This window comes from Rhinopithecus bieti, unplaced genomic scaffold (assembly GCF_001698545.2).
Source record: "Rhinopithecus bieti isolate Rb0 unplaced genomic scaffold, ASM169854v2 scaffold_32955, whole genome shotgun sequence".
Taxonomy (NCBI): Eukaryota; Metazoa; Chordata; class Mammalia; order Primates; family Cercopithecidae; genus Rhinopithecus; species Rhinopithecus bieti.
This window is the reverse complement of record NW_016814423.1, coordinates 1,330,907-1,349,964: the sequence shown is the minus strand read 5'-3', so window position 1 is coordinate 1,349,964 and position 19,058 is coordinate 1,330,907. Positions and strand designations below refer to the sequence as shown.

At 37.4% G+C, this 19,058-nt stretch overlaps 1 protein-coding gene across 4 annotated transcripts in view; it reads left to right on the top strand.

The window, feature by feature from the left end:
- The window catches only part of DGKH (diacylglycerol kinase eta), a 195,681-nt gene that overhangs the window by 171,105 nt on the left and 5,518 nt on the right, over nt 1-19,058 (top strand). For 2 of the 4 annotated variants that reach the window (XM_017850193.1, XM_017850197.1), the window contains 8 exons: nt 39-146; nt 2,755-2,868; nt 3,127-3,261; nt 4,440-4,603; nt 8,680-8,785; nt 9,745-9,837; nt 13,389-13,508; nt 13,848-13,956. In XM_017850193.1, coding sequence (XP_017705682.1) covers nt 39-146; nt 2,755-2,868; nt 3,127-3,261; nt 4,440-4,603; nt 8,680-8,785; nt 9,745-9,837; nt 13,389-13,508; nt 13,848-13,956 — 949 coding nt within the window. Of the gene's footprint in view, nt 1-38; nt 147-2,754; nt 2,869-3,126; nt 3,262-4,439; nt 4,604-8,679; nt 8,786-9,744; nt 9,838-13,388; nt 13,509-13,847; nt 13,957-15,318; nt 15,552-19,058 lie in introns of those variants that run through there. The other 2 variants (XM_017850195.1, XM_017850194.1) reach the window with 2 other exon arrangements.

Genomic DNA, 19,058 nt, shown 5'->3' with positions numbered 1-19,058 from the left:
CTCTTCAAATCTCTACTTTTTTGTTGTTTACCTTACAGTGTGATGGGCAGTATATTCCTCTTCCCAGCTTGCAAGGCATAGCCGTGTTGAACATTCCCAGCTATGCTGGAGGCACTAACTTTTGGGGTGGAACTAAAGAGGATGATGTAAGTAATGGGAATAAATAGTTGGTTTCCTCAAAAATAATTATATCACTGGAATAATTGGCTTTTTTAAATGTGCTATTGAATAGTAATTTAATTTCATGTTAAGTATTTTGCATTGGGAAAGTGAGGCATGGCATAGATTTATTTAGGATTTTATTGTAACAGTCTCTTGTGGATGTCCTCTAACTTTTCTCATGTTGAAGATACAGATATCCGTGTCTTGGGATGGATGTCACCATTTTCTGGAAGAACATTAAATGATCTGCTTTTGGAAAGTAGATTTATGAAATTAGGAAGGGAAGATTTTACTTTTTAATTTTATACCTGCATCTGTTTTCTATCGCTGCTGTAACAAGTTAACACAAATTTAGCCACCTCACACACATTTATTATCTTACGGTTGTATATGATGGGAGACTGGCGCAGTCTTACTGGGCTAAAATCAAGGTGTCAGCTGGGCTGTTGCCTTCCAGAGGCTCTAGGGGAGACTCTATTTCCTTGTCTTTGGAGCACCTAGAGGCTGCCTACATTCCCCTCCATCTTCAAAGCCAGCAAAGGCAGGTTGAATCCTTCTCACATGGCATCTCTCTGATCTCTGCTGCTCCCTCTTCCACTTTTAATGACCACTGTGATTACATTGGGCCCGCCTAGATCACCCAGGATCATCCCCATCTCAAGGCTGTTCATTTAATCCCAGCTGCAAAGTTCCTTTTGCTACGTAAGATAACAGATTCACGGGTTTGGGGAATTAGGACATGGACATTTTAGGGGGCAGAGAGGGGGCATTATTCTGTCTACAACAATACCTTTTGGTACTTTTAATTTTCTTTTTTTTTTTTCTTTTTTTGAGACATACTCTCACTCTGTCACTCAGGCTGGAGTGCAGTGGCACAATCTCGGGTCACTGCAACCTCAGCCTCCTGGGCAGCTGGGACTATAGGCATGCACCACTACACCTGGCTAATTTTTGCATTTAGTTTCACTGTGTTAGCCAGGGTGGTCTCAAACTCCTGACCTCAGGTGATCCAGCCACCTCAGCCTCCCAAAGTGCTAGGATTACAGGGATGAGCCACTGCATCCAGCTTCAGTACTTTTAATTTTCTAAACTTGTGTGTGTATATATTTTTTTATTTTCAGAAATAGCAAGAGGACTCATTTGGCCGATCGGGTTTAGGGCTATTTTTGTTTTTCTTTTCATACTTTTCTATATTAAAAAAAGAAGAAAACATAACCTTACAAATCTAATTGTTGTGAAAAGAATGAAAGAGAGGGCACAATTATTAAAGTATATATATATCAGTAAAAATGAGAAGTGTTATCACAGTCTTTATTTGAAGAGTCACATCCATGGATTTTAAGTTTATGATACAACGATATAATGTTTCCTACTGATCTGTTTTTCTCAAAGATCTTAAATGGACAGGTAGGGATTAAAGTATAAGATCAATTGCAAAGTATTTGTAATTTTCATAACATAAATATATTCCAGTCCTATTTGAGTATAAAAACATCTTTTGTCTGCTTGTCACTATTCAGTATTTTGAAGAAATACTGTGAGGAGAAATCAGTGAGATTAAGATAAATAAAGCCAACATTCCTTGAACACCTACTAGGTAGTCCGACAACGTTCTAAGAGCTTCACATTCATTATTTAATATCCACATTGCTTATTTGATTTTTACCACTGAAGAATCTAAGGCAAAGTTTCCAGTTAGTACTAGCAGAGACAGGGTTTAAATTCAGGCAGTAGAATAAAAAAATTACAAGAAATCATCAATGTTAGCAATTTTGTGTCCTGATATTTTCAGTGAAAATTTTAATTAGCTTACTACTTCATACTGAAAATTGTTTCAGATGCATATTATTTATGATATGGTAAAAGAGAGAGTAAAAATGATAAGGTAATACAGCCTACATAGAAAATTTTAGAGTAAATTAATTTTTTGAAAATGCATCTAATGTAAAGACAAAATAAGTCTACATAATTATTATCCTCTGAGGTTTCTGTTTGCATACTCTCAAGTTCCCTCAAAAGTTTTGTATTAAAATATAAAGCACATATGTATATTGCTTGTAAAACCTTGAAAGATTTCCCTTAGAACATATCAAGTGAACTGGATCATAATTTGCATCTTCATTAACTTTAACCTTATGAAACTATATCACCTTTTCTATGAAACTGTATCAGCTGTCTAGTTTTTTTTAGATTTCCAAAACTTACATGTATCATCTTATTAACACATTTGAATAACGTATGAACATGTATTTAACATGTTTTATTCCAAGATGAATCATTTAGAAATATATTAGTTAACTGGTCTAAAGAGTAGCTTAATGAGAGGTATGAGTAGTATATCCATGTATGTTTGAAAACCCTTTTAAAGTTATGTTTATTGTAAGTCATCTTGGGGATTTTTTTTATTGGATTATTTCCTAATAATATTTACTTAAATGTATTATTAAATATATTAAAATTACTAAAATAAATATATATGTGTGTGTGTGTGTGTGTGTATATATATATATATATATATATAGCAGTTTACATTGCTTGATGTGCTCTTCCCCTAAACATTCAGTAGAAGTGCAATGTAGTTTTTCCTTTCAGATATTTGCTGCACCGTCATTTGATGACAAGATCCTGGAAGTTGTAGCAATATTTGATAGCATGCAAATGGCAGTTTCAAGGGTCATTAAACTGCAGCATCATCGAATAGCCCAGGTTGGTTTCTCTCATCAAACCTGACTGCACTTCTTGGGCTAAGGAGGGTTGAGGGGATCTATTCTAAATGACTCCTACACTGGATATTCATCTATAATATTCAGACTTCGTTGTCATATCAGTTTTTACCATGTCATTTATAAGTGATAAAGCATAATATTCTATTCTGTAGAATAGTCTAATACTCAAGCCTGCATATAGATTTAGTGTCATTTTCTCCGAATGATTCGTACTCTAAAATAATTTGTTTTATTTCAGTGCCGTACAGTAAAAATCACTATATTTGGTGATGAAGGAGTCCCAGTGCAAGTGGATGGTGAAGCATGGGTTCAGCCTCCAGGGATTATCAAAATTGTGCACAAAAACAGAGCACAAATGCTAACAAGGGACCGAGTATGTAACAAAAACATTCTTCTAGAATAATGTCAGGTTTTTAAAGACTCTGAAATTGTTACGAAAAAATAGAAAACTAAAACATTTCAATTGTCTGTTAAATCTGACATTTAAGTCTTGGTGGTTTGAAATATGAACAAATATTTATTTATTTATTTCATTAGGAGTTTATTTTTTAGAGCCATTTTAGATTTACAGAAACATTGGGCAGAAAGTAAAGAGAATTCGAATTATGTTCCTATATACTTCCTCCTCCCCCTTCTTCCCTATACATGTAAACTCCCCTATTAACATCTTGCGTTAGTGTGGCACATCTGTTACAACTGCTGAGTCAATACCAATTGGTTATTATTAACTAAAGTCCATAGTTTCCATCACTCTTTGAGTTGTACATCTGTGGGTTTGGACAAAGATATAATCACTTGTATTCACCATTGCAGTATCATACAAAATTATTTCACTGCCCTAAAAATTCCTTGTGGTCTACCTATTCATCCCTCCCTCCCTTACCCTTACTCCGGGCAATCATCGATTTTTTTTTTTTTTTTTTTTTTTTTACTGTCTCTATTATTTTCTTTTTTGCAGAATGTGTGTTTTTAATTAAGGTCAATCTTTATCAAAGAAGACTGCTAATATTTGCCCCATCGAGTATATATAAAATAGTAAAGATTAAAGAATAAATTGAAGCAATAGTAAAGATTGAAGCATGAAATCTTTTTTTTTGTTTGTTTTTGTTTTTTTGCTTTTGTTTTGAAACAGTCCTGCTTCATTGCACATGCTGAAGTCCAGTGGTACGATCATAGCTCACCACAACCTTAAACTCCTGGGCTCAAGCAATCCTTCTACCTCAGCCCAGCTAATTTTTTTTTTTAATTCTTTTTTGTAGAGATGAGGTCTCAGTATGTTGCCCAGGCTGGTCTCCAACTCCAGGCCTGAAGTGATCATCCCACCTTGACCTAATCTCTTCTTTAACTTTTAAATGATGTATTCATGATCATTGACTGCACTACTTTTCATGTGTTGCATTACATTGGAAAAGTTTGAAATGTCTTTTTTATACTTGTGATTTATTTGAGGAGTCATTAGAGAAAAAGCAATTGTAGTTTTATTAAAGTACACATTTACTTGGACCTCTGAGTTCAAAACTAACAATTCATTACAATATTGATTTTAAATAGGCCTTTGAGAGCACTCTGAAATCTTGGGAAGATAAGCAGAAGTGTGATTCTGGTAAACCAGTTCTCCGAACCCATTTGTACATCCATCACGCCATTGACTTAGCAACGGAAGAGGTGTCGCAGATGCAGCTGTGCTCCCAGGCTGCAGAGGAGCTCATTACTAGGTAGGGGGCTCTGCTGGCTTTTCAGGCTGCGGGAACTCTGGTCTCAGCCAATTTTTGTTTTTTTAATCTTAACACATTGTTTTAGTGGTGGTATCAAAAAGAGATGCAATTACTCTTCTTCGCATACCACTCTTTACATTATTGCTTATTTCTCCATTTTATATACAGTCTTTACACTATACTGCCCACTTACATGTTGCCTTCTAATTACTAATTAAATGTTTATGGAATGGAGAGGGAAGTCTAAATATTAATCCTGTTCCAGAGGAGAATCAGGAGCAAAAAGAATAAACAGACTTCAAAAAGCAGTTTCAGACAAGATATTAGAGAGATTTTGAGACCACACATAAATTAATTTCAATAGACAGAAAGGAGATAAAACACAAGTCCTATGAGTATTAAACAAATAAAAATCACTATGACCAGGGAAAACTTCAGAGGGGAGGAGGGACCATAGGCCTGTGTCTTACTTCCTCTTCACTTGAGTCTTATCTACCAAATGGGGTTAATAAGAGCTGTTTCACAAGGGTGTGTGAGGATTAAATGAGACTCTAGGGGTGAGTGCTATAAGCACATTGTATTAGTCCATCTTCATATGGCTATGAAGAAATACCTGAGACTGGGTAATTTATAAAGAAAAACGGGTTTAAAGCCAGGCACAGTGGCTCACTCCTATAATCCCAATACTTTGAGAGGCTAAGGCAGGTGGATCACTTGAGGTCAGAAGTTCGAGGCCAGCCTAGCCAACATGGTGAAACCCTGTCTCTACTAAAAATACAAAAATTTGCTGGCTGTGGTGGTGGGCACCTATAGTCCCAGCTTCTTGGGAGGCTGAGGCAGGAGGATCACTTGAACCTGAGTGGTGGAAGTTGCAGTGAGCCAAGATCATGCCGCTGCACTGCAGCCTGGATGACAGAGTGAGACTCCATCTCCAAAAAAAGAAAAAATAAAAAGAGGTGTAGTAGACTCACAGTTCCACATGTCTGGGGAGGCCTCATAATCATGGCAGCAGGCAAAGGAGGAGCAAAGGCACGTCTTACATGGCAGCAGGCAAGAGAGTGTGTGCAAGGGAACTGCCCTTTATAGAGCCATCAGATCTTGTGAGACTTAGTCACTATCACGAGAACAGTACAGAAAAAACTCACCCCCATAATTCAGTTACCTCCCACTGGTCTCTCCCACGACATGTAGGGATTATGGGAGCTACAATGCAAGATGAGATTTGGGTGGGGACACAGCCAAATGACATCACACATCATGTCTGGCATATTGAGTGCTCTGTACACAGTAACTTTAGATTCTTCCCACATCTTCATCTGGTCACTGATAAAAAGGTTGAAAAAGAAAAGAAGGAAAGCAAAGTTCAATGGTTTCAGGGGCTAACTCACATCTTTCCTCCTCTCTACTATTTGCCATCTGCTCCCCTCCCATTCCTTACTCTACTCTTCTAATATTTATTAGATAGCTAGAATGTATGAGATGTTAGAGACAGAAGAGAAAAGGCATACATACCCTACTGCTAGACCAACAATCAGAATTAGAATCAAGTCTTATAACTGCAAAATGTTGGGTAACTCAGAAGAAGGGGAAGAGAAAATGAATATTTACTCAGCTATACCCACACAGCTGCATTATTGTACATCTCAGCTTCTTATCCATAGGGTTGTTAGTTTTAGAGTAAATACATCTCTTTTAGATCCTACAGACAACTTCTGTGGCCTCTAATTTACAGTGTTTTTTTGAAACCAAAATATATTTCCATGTTCTAATCCTGTGAACCATCCAAATAATCTTATCGTAAAAAGGAAGCAAAGGTTGACTAGTCTTGCTTCTGGTCAACATAGTTTGGCTCCCCATCTGTTTTTAAATTTTGCAGATGAAATCAGGCTTACTTGGCCGGGCGCGGTGGCTCAAGCCTGTAATCCCAGCACTTTGGGAGGCCGAGACGGGTGGATCACGAGGTCAGGAGATCGAGACCATCCTGGCTAACACGGTGAAACCCCGTCTCTACTAAAAAATACAAAAAACTAGCCGGGCGAGGTGGCGGGTGCCTGTAGTTCCAGCTACTTGGGAGGCTGAGGCAGGAGAATGGCATGAACCCGGGAGGCGGAGCTTGCAGTGAGCTGAGATCTGGCCACTGCACTCCAACCTGGGCGACAGAGCAAGACTCTGTCTCAAAAAAAAAAAAAAAAAGAAAGAAAGAAATCAGGCTTACTTGTCTATTTTCAGAATTTATTCATTGACTATGCAAACATATTCAATTTTTGAGCCTCTTCTGTGGGCCAAGCACTGTTTTAGGCTGGGGATACAAGATGATTATTTGACAGCACTACTTAATTGGCTCACAGATTAGTAGGAAGGAGAAATGTGGCCAAAGTATTGACATGAGGCACACAGTAGACTCTCTAGATACACAGAGGAAGTCAGAGGTAGTGAAGGAGGGCTGCCTGGAAGAAGTGACCTTTCAACCCAGTCTTGAGGGAAGAGTAAGAAAAGGAGCAATTTAAGCATGGGAACCAGCCTAGGAAGAGGCCCAGAGGAGTGTGAGTGCATGCTACTTTCAGGAAATCTCAGAGAGTTTGGGGTGACTGAAAGGTTGGCATAGTGTATGCAAGAGTGTGTGGAATGTAGATGAAGAGGTGAGGAGGAGCCAGATCTTTACTGGGCTGTTCTAGAAGTAGTGTGGAGGGGTTTTTTGGGAAGACAGCAAAGCTGGGGCAAGGTGAACACTGAGGATGCTGTAGAAGTTGTCCCTATAAAAAATGATAGACTAAAGCAGTAGAGATAGAAAGGACAAGTGAGATTAAGACAGTTTAGGATTTCAATTTGGTAAATGGGCATGAATTAGGAGACAGGCTGACCTTAATGTTCTAATGAGTGGCTGGATGATTGTGGGGTGCCTTTGATGGAGCCATAGGGTTCAGGAAGAGGAGTAAGTGTTAGAAGGAAAATGATGGGTTCCGTGTTGGACTTTAGAATTTAAATTACATTAAAAATACCTAGGAGATTCAGTAGGCAATTAGAAATGTTGATCTGAAGTTGATTTATGTCTTTCCTTTTCTCTGAAAATTGGAATAACCTTTATCCATCTCTGTTCTGAAAAATAGCCCATTCTTCATGATTTCTCAATGTTGCTGATAGTAGTGCTGAGGTGACATTTGTAAGCCTCTTTGTACCTTAGATATCCGTTGTATAATCCTTAAGAATTAAATTATTTTTCTTTACTCTTGGTTCAGTTATATAGGGCTTCGGTCCCTTTTCTTGTTCTACCCTTTCCAGATAGAAAATATTTCTCTATGAAGCTGTCAGAAGCAAAAAAACATTTGAACAGCCCTGCCTTCTTGCTCATCTGCGAGGCTTACAACATTTTCTAGCAATTGGAGGAACTTTTTCTCCTTTCTTGTCCTTGGCCTTAGTGCCTTCCAGAATTTGGTCTTTTCAGGACTATTCTTAGAGGTTCGGATACCAGTGGAGTATGGCACAACAGGCTTAGAGTTAGATAGACATAGATTCCGATCCTGCTCTACAACTGACTAGCTCTGTATACATACCACATCTCTCTGAGCCTCAATGTCATCATCGATAATATGGAGATAATAAATCATAGCTACATTTAAAGGCTATGAATATTAACTTACATACTGCTTGTGATCACTTTGTGTATCCATGACAAATACGGTAATGCTCTTCCCTAATCTGTTGCATTTGCAGTTTCAGTGAATGAAAGAGAAGTTTCTAGTCTTTATATCTGTGATTCCTCTCACTTTCCAAGGATACTGCAAAATGAAGTATTGCTATATTTCATTCTTCAAAATAGCACTTCAATGTGTCTCCCTCTGATTTTAAGCCTAACTTTTTATACAAAGATTTTTTTATTTCATATTTTTTGTTGCAGTGGGGTCTGGATTTGTAGATCTACCTGTGTCATTCATAATTGAGCAGCCATTAAAAATGTTCTTCCTTACTGATCTTCATATATTTTTTACTTGTTTTATCCTAACACTTCTTTACTTCAAAAAAAAAATGAGCAATACTCAGAAAAGTTCTTTATTCATTTGTTTCGTTTTTGCTTTTAGGATCTGTGACGCAGCCACAATTCACTGTCTTTTGGAGCAAGAACTGGCCCATGCTGTGAATGCCTGCTCGCATGCCCTGAATAAAGCCAACCCAAGGTGCCCGGAGGTGAGGATCTAATGGTAAATTCTCATTCCACAGATTCTTTTGGGTGTTACACATGTATTTGCATTCGTAAAATATGCCCTGCCCTGCGAAAGAAAGTTATGTTGTCTGTATGAGTCTCTACAAACTTGCAGTAAAATTGTGGCCAACTGTTTCTTTATTTTCCTTTTCCTATTATTTTTTTCATTCCTGCTCTTAAATTCTCTCATTTTTTATGTTTCACTTTCAATCACTTGTCACCTTCCATCTGCCTTTACTCTTTTTTTAACTTGTATCGTCCTTTCTTACTCCTTTTACCTGACCTTCTGCCCTGTGCCTTGTTAAAGGGCAAGCCTAGATATCATCAGTGTGCATTTCTTAGAGATGTTCATTCATTTCTGAAGTTGTGCACTGAAATTATTGCTACTTCGTTTTGTTTTGCTAAATTGGAAATTGATGCTTCTGTAAAATTTTTAATGTAGAAGTTAATAATAGAATTGATAGAATATAACTCTATTAAAATGTGATACATGGTACAATGCTATAGTATAGAGAAAACTGATAGCTTTTTTTATTATTATTTGATTGAAATTACTTAAATTAATATACAACTAAGTACTTGTTCTCAAGATTATAGTCTAAAAAGCAATATGGTTAGTGCTACTGAGAGGAAAAGTTTTATTTGACTGAACTTTTTAATGGAAATATGTATATGCTGGTACTAGCATATACATATTCATTAGGTAGGAGATGTGATCCTGAGTGTATTCACTGTAGTTGGTGCATTCTTTTGGTTCTATAATATAATAATAATGAGATAGTCATACTAACAAATGTATGAAATTTTGCAATTACAGAATTTTGGTAGATTAAAAAAATGTGTGCTGTGAATTTAAATTATAAGAATAAAATTTAAAGTATTTACTGGTAATGAAATCCTATTTTAAAACAGATCACATGTCTTTGATGTTCTTCTTTTCTAGAGTCTTACAAGAGACACTGCCACTGAAATAGCCATCAATGTGAAGGCGCTGTATAATGAAACAGAATCTTTGCTAGTTGGCAGGGTTCCTTTGGTAAGGAGAAGAATGATTGATAACGTAAGAGTGATGAATTAAATGTCTGGGTCTTACCTTCTTTGGGGAACAGGCATTCGGCAGATTCTAAGGCAGAAGCAGCCTTCTGGCTTCCATCCTGAGAGCTGCCTCTTCACCTGGCTTTTGTCTTCAAGAAAATAAATGGCTGAAGTTAGGAGTCATGATTCAGGCTAACAAGAGTGGAGATTTCCCCTCATATATGCCATCCTGTTTTTAGGCAGCCCTGCTCTGTCCCATTCAGCTTCCAGAGACGTGAGCTTTATAAAGTGTCGTAGACATTCCTCAGGTACTTACTATTGCACACAAGTAGAGGAACTCATGGAGTTTGTTCCCTGAATTAACATTTGAATGTGATTGGTATGGTCCTCCAGGTTTGCTTAAAAGAGGACATTTTCTAGACACAGTGTTTCAAGAACTAAATTTCAAAAACTCTGCCTTGTTTAATCCAGATTGGTCCTGGAAATCAAGTTCAGGCCAAATCTGAATCTGACCACAGCCCACGGATCTCAAGCATAAATGCTGGAAGCTTGTTGATGTCTTGTTAGTTAGCCTTTCTTTACAAATACCTCACCATTTTCAAGTGTTCTAGCATCTTGGCTCTTTCCGCCACTTAGAGTTCGATTGTGGCTCATTCCCACATTCTGTTACCACTGTGTGGGAGGCCTAATTCATTTGCTGTTTTTTATTCCTTTTTACAATTCTGTTTAATTGGTAGTTGATGATCTTAAAATTTTCTTTTGACAGTAATTTTCTCTCTTGGTTGGGCAAATCTACACCTAAATAAAAGTGATACTAAGAGTCACAGTATCTGGCACAGCGGGTGAATGAATGGGTGGTGCGTCCCACAGCCTTGCTATTAAGTGCCCGAGCTTAGGGTTTCTGTTTTCACCTATGGTCCAGAAAAGTGCCACCTTTGGGGCATCCTTTGCTCTTAGAAGAGAAGCTGAAAGACTGCATGAAGGCCATCACTCTTACCTACCTCCAAAGGAAACTGAAACACAGCTTCCTTGGGACAAGAGGTGGCTGGCTCTACTATGGCCGTGAAGAAATCCTTTTACGAAGAAACATTGGTTATCTCTTTTGATAAAACCAATGGGACCCCTTCTTGGCTTTTTTTTGGCACTACTGTTTTTAACCAGAATCTTCTGCTAGTCCTATAGGAAATCCAGTGACCTGTGAAGATCATTTCTTACAACTAAAAGCATAACTTATTCTGTACTTATTTTCCCTACATGAAAAGTACCTGCTGAGTGCTACCTTGCTAATATTTATTATTTGTATTATGTTAATATGGACGGACTTTCCTTCTCCACTTTTAATTTTCTCCCATTGTTAAATATGAATTTTGGTTTAAAATGTGCACTGGTGAATTTTACCAAAACCTTTGACAATAGTGATATCACAATAAGGAGTTGATTGTATTTGAGAGCAACTAAGATTTACTCTATATTTTAATGCCAGAACGAATTTGTAATAACCATTTTATAAGTTTTATAAGACATATTCTTAGACTAAAAGAAAATTAATAAATTTTAAACACAACAGGGTAGAGAATCTCCTTTTTTTTTAAGACAGGGACACACTCTGTCGCAATGGTGTAATCTCGGCTCACTGCAACCTCAGCCTTTCTGCTTCCAAGTGATTCTCCTGCCTCAGCTGCCGATTAGTTGGGACTATAGTCATGCACTACCATGCGTGGCTTTTTATTTTTTTCTTTTCAATAGAGACAGAATTTCACCATATTGGCCAGGCTGGTCTCAAACTCCTGTCTTCAAGTGATCCACCCGTCTCAGCCTCCCAGAGTGCTGGGATTACAGGCATGAACCACCACGCCCAGCCAAGAATCTCCATATTTTTAATCACTACTAGAAGTGGTAGATACCGTGAATAACAAGGGGAAACAAACACACAAAACAGTTCATCATAACAGTAATATTATCTCTGAACTTTTAGTTCTAAAATTCTATAAACATATTTATAAGAACTCTATAATTTTAAAGTAATTTATAAATATATTGATCAGCTAGCAGAGACCTCAAAAATAATCTAGTCGGCCAGGCTCCGTGGCTCACGCCTGTAATTCCAGCACTTTGGGAGGCTGAGGCAGGCGGCTCATTGTAGGCCAGGAGTTTGAGACCAGCCTGGCCAACATGATGACCCCATCTCTACTAAAAATACAAAAATTAGCCGGGCCTGGTGGTGTGCGCCTGTAATCCCAGCTACTTTAGTGGCGGAGGCACGAGAATTGCTTGAACCCAGAAGGCTAAGGTTACAGTGAGCTGAGATCGCGCCATTGCACTTCTAGCCTGGCCAACAGAACAAGACTGTGTCTCAAAAAATCATCATCATCATCATCACCTTGTGCTATTTCCAGAGGAAGAAACAAAGTCTTCTGAAGTCAGTTAACCTTCTTTTGGTTACATAGTTAATTACAAGGCCAGGAGTAGAATCCAATCTACTGCCTTCCAGTTCTGTGCAGAGGAATGTTTAGTTAATCTTTGTTCATTTATTGAACTTGTAAGTGCATTTTAATACCTACTTTCAATGAGTTAATGCAGATAATAGGTGAGCAGTTAAATTCTCCTTAAAATATCCAAACCCAGTTTCAGATGATAAGCCATTGAGCTTTTGCTTTGCCCCAATTTTACAACAGATTTTCATCATAAATTTTCTAAGATTCATGGTTTTTTTCCCTTAAGCTTATTCTTTAAATTTTCAAAGAGATTTTCTGCAATTCTTTTATATGATAAGTTTTAACCAGTTTAAAAGTATTATGTGTTCATGTGGTGACTTTTTTTTTTTTTTTTTTTTTTTTTTTTTTTTTGAGTCAGAGTCTCTGGCTCTGTCACCCAGGCTGGAGTGCAGTGGTACTATCTCTGCACACTGCAATCATCACTTCCCAGGCTCAAACAATTCTCCTGCCTCAGCCTCCTAAGGAGCTGGGATTACAGGGACCCAATACCATGCCCAGCTAATTTTTGTATTTTTAGTAGAGACGGGGTTTCACCATGTTGGCCAGGTTGGTTTTGAACTCCTGACCTCAAATGATCCACCCGCATCGGCCTCCCAATGCTGGGATTATGGGTGTGAGCTATCATGCCCAGCCTGGTGACGTATTTAAATCAGAAGGATTTTTGGCACAAATAAGTAGAATAGTAAGACTGCCCACCTATGCCACCAGGAAGAATTGGTAGATAAATGGTTGGAAAGCATGGAGGGAGATAGGAAAGAAGACATTTACACAGAAAAAAACACCAAAAGAATACTTCTTCTATGAAGTTATTAAAGTTACACTAGCTACTCATATGATCTTTGGGAAGTAATGATTAGAGTAAATCTATTCAGATTTTTAAAAATGAAGTCAATATAAGAGAATTTACTCTTAATATTCCTTAATTTAAAAAAATACTAGCTTAATAAGGATTGAGGCCGTTCACTGTCAAAATACAATGATTTATTCTACTTGAGGCTGGCCACTGAGTCTTGTTTTGTTTTGGTAAATAGCAGCTTGTTTTGTTTCTGGTAAATAGCAGCTGGAATCGCCACATGAAGAGCGGGTATCCAATGCCTTACACTCTGTGGAGGTGGAATTACAGAAATTGACAGAGATTCCTTGGCTTTATTATATCTTACACCCAAATGAGAATGAGGTATGTAAAATTCAGCCTGTTTCTCTAGAAATGTAGACCATATCACTAGAGAATTTGAACTCATCTTTGAAAAGAGATATTTAGGGAAAATGGATTTTGAATACTATTTTCAAATGTTCTGTTCTTGAACAAATGAGAAAAGGCATTTATGTGAACAAAGACATTTTAGGGGAATTGGGACATTTTCAGTAGTACATTATGAACTTTTTTTGAAGAAGTTAATCACTGTTCTATAATGTTTAGTGTTTATAACTTATTCCTGTGTTATCCCTATTATCAGAGTAGGTGTTTCTCCTTTTCATATCCCAAAAAAGTTACTTTCTTGCTCGATTTGAACAGGAACCTCCTATGGATTGCACCAAAAGAAACAGCAGAAGCACCGTATTTCGAATAGTGCCAAAGTTTAAAAAGGAAAAGGTTCAGAAGCAGAAGACAAGTTCACAGCCTGGTAGGTGGTCCATATGGGAAGGGGAAATATAACATTATGAAAAAAGAATTGACTAGAGTGACATCATGGAGGTCATGAAAATGTTCTGGAGCTAGACGGTGGTTGAGCCTTGCGCAATATGATGAACATACTGTCAGTGAATTCTACGCTTTAAAATGATTAAAATAGGGAATTTCATGCTTTATGAATTTTGCCATAAAAGAATCCTCTCATACCTAAAACACATCTGAATATCACTGGGAATCTCTAGTAAGGAAGCACAAAAAAATGAAGTGGTTGCTAATTTGCTTCTACTTTGTTTAGTGGATGTCAGCATTTCTGTTCAAATGGTTCTTTCTCAACAGCAATTCAAAGCATCAGTGTATAATTTTTCTTCTTATAAGTACAGTTTTTAGATTACTTTGATAAATGGAACATAGAAACTTTCATTTACTCACTTAACCTGCCGAATATATTTTCCACCTAAAGTTATATATTCTCTTTCTCCTGTTTTGAGGACACTGTTTCACCCCCTCAACAATGACAATATGCTGTGATACTTGCATTCTCAAGCAGAGATTAAGCCCCCTCTTTGCTGCTATTTCTTTCCTTCCTTTTCACTTTTCCTTAGAGTTTAAATGTACAAGTATGCTAGTACTAAAGCACCTTCAAAATCTGTTTGTACAATGGTAGCTGCCTTTCATAACCAAATAAGTTTATAAATTCCTCTGAGTGCACTATCTCTTTTAAAAAGTGATGTAAAGCCTTATTTTTGATATTCATAAAGCAGCTATTGAAAGCCATTTAAAACCAAATATAGCAAATAAGTAGGCTTTTATTAAGCTAATCAGTGTTGAATAAAATGTATAAGCAAATGATACACACCAAAAAATAACATAATCCAACTAATCTCAGAAAGCAGTGCTATGGAATTTTTAAATGACATTAAATTGGGATTTAACAGCACATTGATTGCCATTATTCTCAGTAGTAGGAGAATCAATCAAGACTACACTTGAAATCAGCAAGACCTTAAGCAGAAAAGTTTGTGTAAAATTGAATACCCCATATTAGATTTTAAATTGTAATTAGCATTTGTAGCTCATTTCAGTCTATAGCCATTTTCATACAGAGTCTGAAGGAAATCATCAGAGCTTATTTAGAGCTTGCACCATTGATCCTAAAGATGTGAAATACATTTTGTATGCATATTGTATAGGTCGGGTGGCTTTAATGAGGAAACCGGACTAAAGCTAAGCATGGGTGCACGGCAGCAAATGGTTTTGTACAGTCGGATCGTTGTGTTGATAGTGTATAACTTGCATGGGAAAAAGTGGAACTACAGTTTTGTTGAAACAACACCTTTAACCTTTCTTTTGCTAGCACTGCCGCTGCACTCTGTTTTGCATCTTCTTTGGCCAACCCTTGCTTTGTAATGCATTGAGCATGTAGAAATTAAGGGGGTTTTGCTCTTAACTTTGGTAGTTCAGAAATGGGGCACAGAGGAAGTTGCTGCTTGGCTGGATCTGCTCAATTTGGGAGAGTACAAAGATATCTTCATCCGTCATGACATCAGAGGGGCTGAACTTTTGCATCTGGAAAGGCGAGATCTTAAGGTATTTCCTTTGTGCTCTTCTGTTCTTGAAATTTTTATTGCAAAATGGAATCCTTTCTCCTGTGCCTCTTCTGATATGTGCTTTTAGCTTCGCTTATGTTATGCAAATGTGTAGTAATCTAACATTCACTGTCCTGTGGTCTGAGTTTCTTGTATGCTTTTTAACAAGCATGTCAGCAGTATTTTCCTGGCAGAATCACTCTATTATAGCTACAGCTTAGCATGAACTTAGTAATTTTTCTCTGCATCCAGTGATATGACTGTTCCTGTGCTAATATTTCCAAATGGATCATGTTTCCATCAGCTCATTTTATTGCATCAGCATGGAAGGTGATAATTTGGCTGAAAATGACTAAAATCTAATATATGGTTAACAACTAAAAATTAATTCAAAATACCAATAACAAAGCCTTTCTAATATATGGAATGAGAAGAGAGACTTACAGCAATGGCTACTTAGAGTCTTACAATTTGTTGTGTTTTTAAATCAGCCTTTTTTAGGTCACATGAATAACCAGACTGAGAAATTCAAATTTCCTTTCTATGACATATTGTTAAAATTCTATTATTCTCGAAAAGAATTTTTTTCTTTAGTAAATGAGGTAAAAATTTTGCCTAGCTTTTACTAGAAAACAGCTCAGAGCCTATTAGTTATTTATGACGAGAGAGAAAATTATTCCTTCACCATCTGTAGCATTTCCCTTCTATTCTTTGGGTGAAGTCTCAGTAGTGGCGGAAACAGCTGAAGTAGGTTCTCTGGCCAAGGTTTAGGAGTAGGATTTTGTCATGTTGTATTTTCTTACCACATACTGCCATTTTAAATTTCCAATAAGTAGTAACATTTGTTGGAGTGATTCCTTTCCTGTAGACCAAGTTCTAAAATGCATTAAATTTTATCATAATACAGAGAATTCCTAACAAATTAATGAACTGTTGCACCTTTATCTACAAATACGTTAGCAAAAATCTTTGAACAGATAATAGGTAGTATAAAGATCTTTAGTAAACAGATTCACAAAGAGTTTTAGCACATCAAAAGGTGAGCACCACTTATACCTAAACAACTTTTGCCATAATAAAATAGTTAATTAATTACCTTAATTGAGAGTCCTAAATCTGAAACATAGCAAAATATGTAGTATTAGAGTTCATAAAGCAAAAGTTGGCTTCCAAGCTTGAAATGAGTCCACAAAAAAGTAAATGTAGGGGGGATCATGATATCCAACATGTTTGTGTAACTTCTGATATCCTTGGCAGATACCAATATTTATTAATGACTGCTTAATATATTATGCTAGCTTCTCTGCATGATACCTGCCCTCTGGAAGCATGCATCGCATTTGCTGTGAATAAGCACACATTCAAGGAAAAGACTGTGTGTATGTATAAAAAATATACATACATAAATGCATATATGTATACGTGTTATATGTACACATACAAACCTATAGAAATATACAGGTAGACACACAATGATTGAAGCAGAATGCATGTGTAGAATGGAAAAACATACACTAAGGCAAAGTTAGAAAAGAATAGAAAGGAGATGGTTAAGAATTAATGTTAGAAAACATTCTTTTGCTTTTCATGGGACTTTTTTGTCTGTTTTGTTTTTATTTTTAATGCAAATTACATTCTCTCTCTTAAAACTTTTAGAAATTTGTATTGACATGCATTTTAAAAACTGTATTGGGTCTGAAACAAGATGTCGGGGGGTGGATGAGAACAGGAACATTTCACAGAAAGAGTCTTCTATAGCACAAAACCATGAAGCTAGGGAAGAGCTGCCCTTGTTCTCTGCGGTTGTAGCTGTCAGCAGCGCCAAGTCCTTCGGACCGAAGCCTCTAAATGCTGGTGAGGGATCACTCACTCCTTAGGTACTCCGTTGCTTCCGGTACTACTTGTGAATCTGTCAGTGGCACACAGGTTCTTTCTCAGCCCTGCCTGACCTGATTTGTGAACTTTTGGATTACAGCACCAGCCGGCTGCTTGGTACTCAGGTATTATACAGGGATATCAATCTCTATTTTTGCTTTTTAAAAATTAATTTATTTTTATTTATACAAAAATATGTGGGTACAGCTGAGCACGGTGGCTCACACCTGTAATCCCAGCACTTTGGGAGGCTGAGGCGGGTGGATCATGAGGTCAGGAGATCGAGACCATCCTGGCTAACACAATGAAACCCCATCTCTACTAAAACTACAAAAAAATTAGCCAAGTGTGGTGGCACGCTCCTGTAGTCTCAGCTACTCAGGAGGCTGAGGCAGGAGACTCGCTTCAACCCGGAAGGCAGAGGTTGCAGTAAAATGAAGTCACGCCACTGCACTCCAGTCTGGGCGACAGAGCAAGACTCTGTCTCCAAAAATGAATACATACATATGGATACAAGTGTAATTTTATTACCTTTATAGTGGTTAAGCCAGGGCTTTTAGGGAATCCATTGCCTGAATAATATATATTGTACCCAATAAGAAATTTCTTATCCACTCCCTCCCACTCCCTTATCCCTCCAAGTCTCCATTGTCTATCATTCCACTAGGTCCGTGTATATACCTATTTAACACCCACTAATGAGTGAGAACATGCAATGTTTGTCTTCCCGTGTCTTCTTGTTTCATTTAAGATAATGACCTCAAGTTCCATCCAAGTTGCTGCAAAAGACATGTTTTCATTCTTTTTTAAAAAATTCTTTTCTATGGCTGAATAATATTCCAGTGTATATATGTGCCACATTATCTTTATGCAGTCATCCATTGATGGAAACTTAAGTTAGAGATTTTCAGTCTTAACATGTCCAAAAGCAACTCTTGAGCTCCTATTACACTCCTGTTCTGCCCCTTCTCCAGTGCTCTGCATTTTATAAATCAGACTTCTGGCTCTTCAGGTAGTCTAGGCAGAGAAATGAGGGTCATACTTAGCACCTTCCTCTTTTTTGTCAGTCTTCCCCTAACCCATCAAGCCCATCACTGAGTCATATTGATTCTAATCTCCATTCACTTCTCTTTATCTCCTGTCCACAATCCTGCTCCATGCTACTGTCCAGTTTTGCTTGTGTAGGGTCAATAGCTTCCTAACTGGTCTTTCCACTGCTGCTCTTTGTCTTTGCAGTCCATTATCCACATGGCAAACAGAGTGTTATTTTAGCATCATCAATCAGGTGTACACTTTTCTGCGTAAAACTTTTCAGTAGCTTCCCATTTCTAGGGAATAAAACCCCACATCTTTTTGCAGGCCTACAAGGTTCTGCCTGTGTATTCAACCTCCTGTGAAGTCTCTGGCTCCTCCCTGGGCCTTATTTCAGTTGCTTAAAAATACTACACTTTTTCTCACCTTAGGGATGTACTCTCTTTTGCTGTGCTTCTTCCCCTACGCTTCACCTGGTTAACTCCTGCTCAGAGATTAGCTCAAGTGTTACTCCCATATCACCAAAACAACTAGACATAGTGACATGACAGTCTATAAAGTTGGGAAAAGGAAAATATGTATATATATATATATATATATA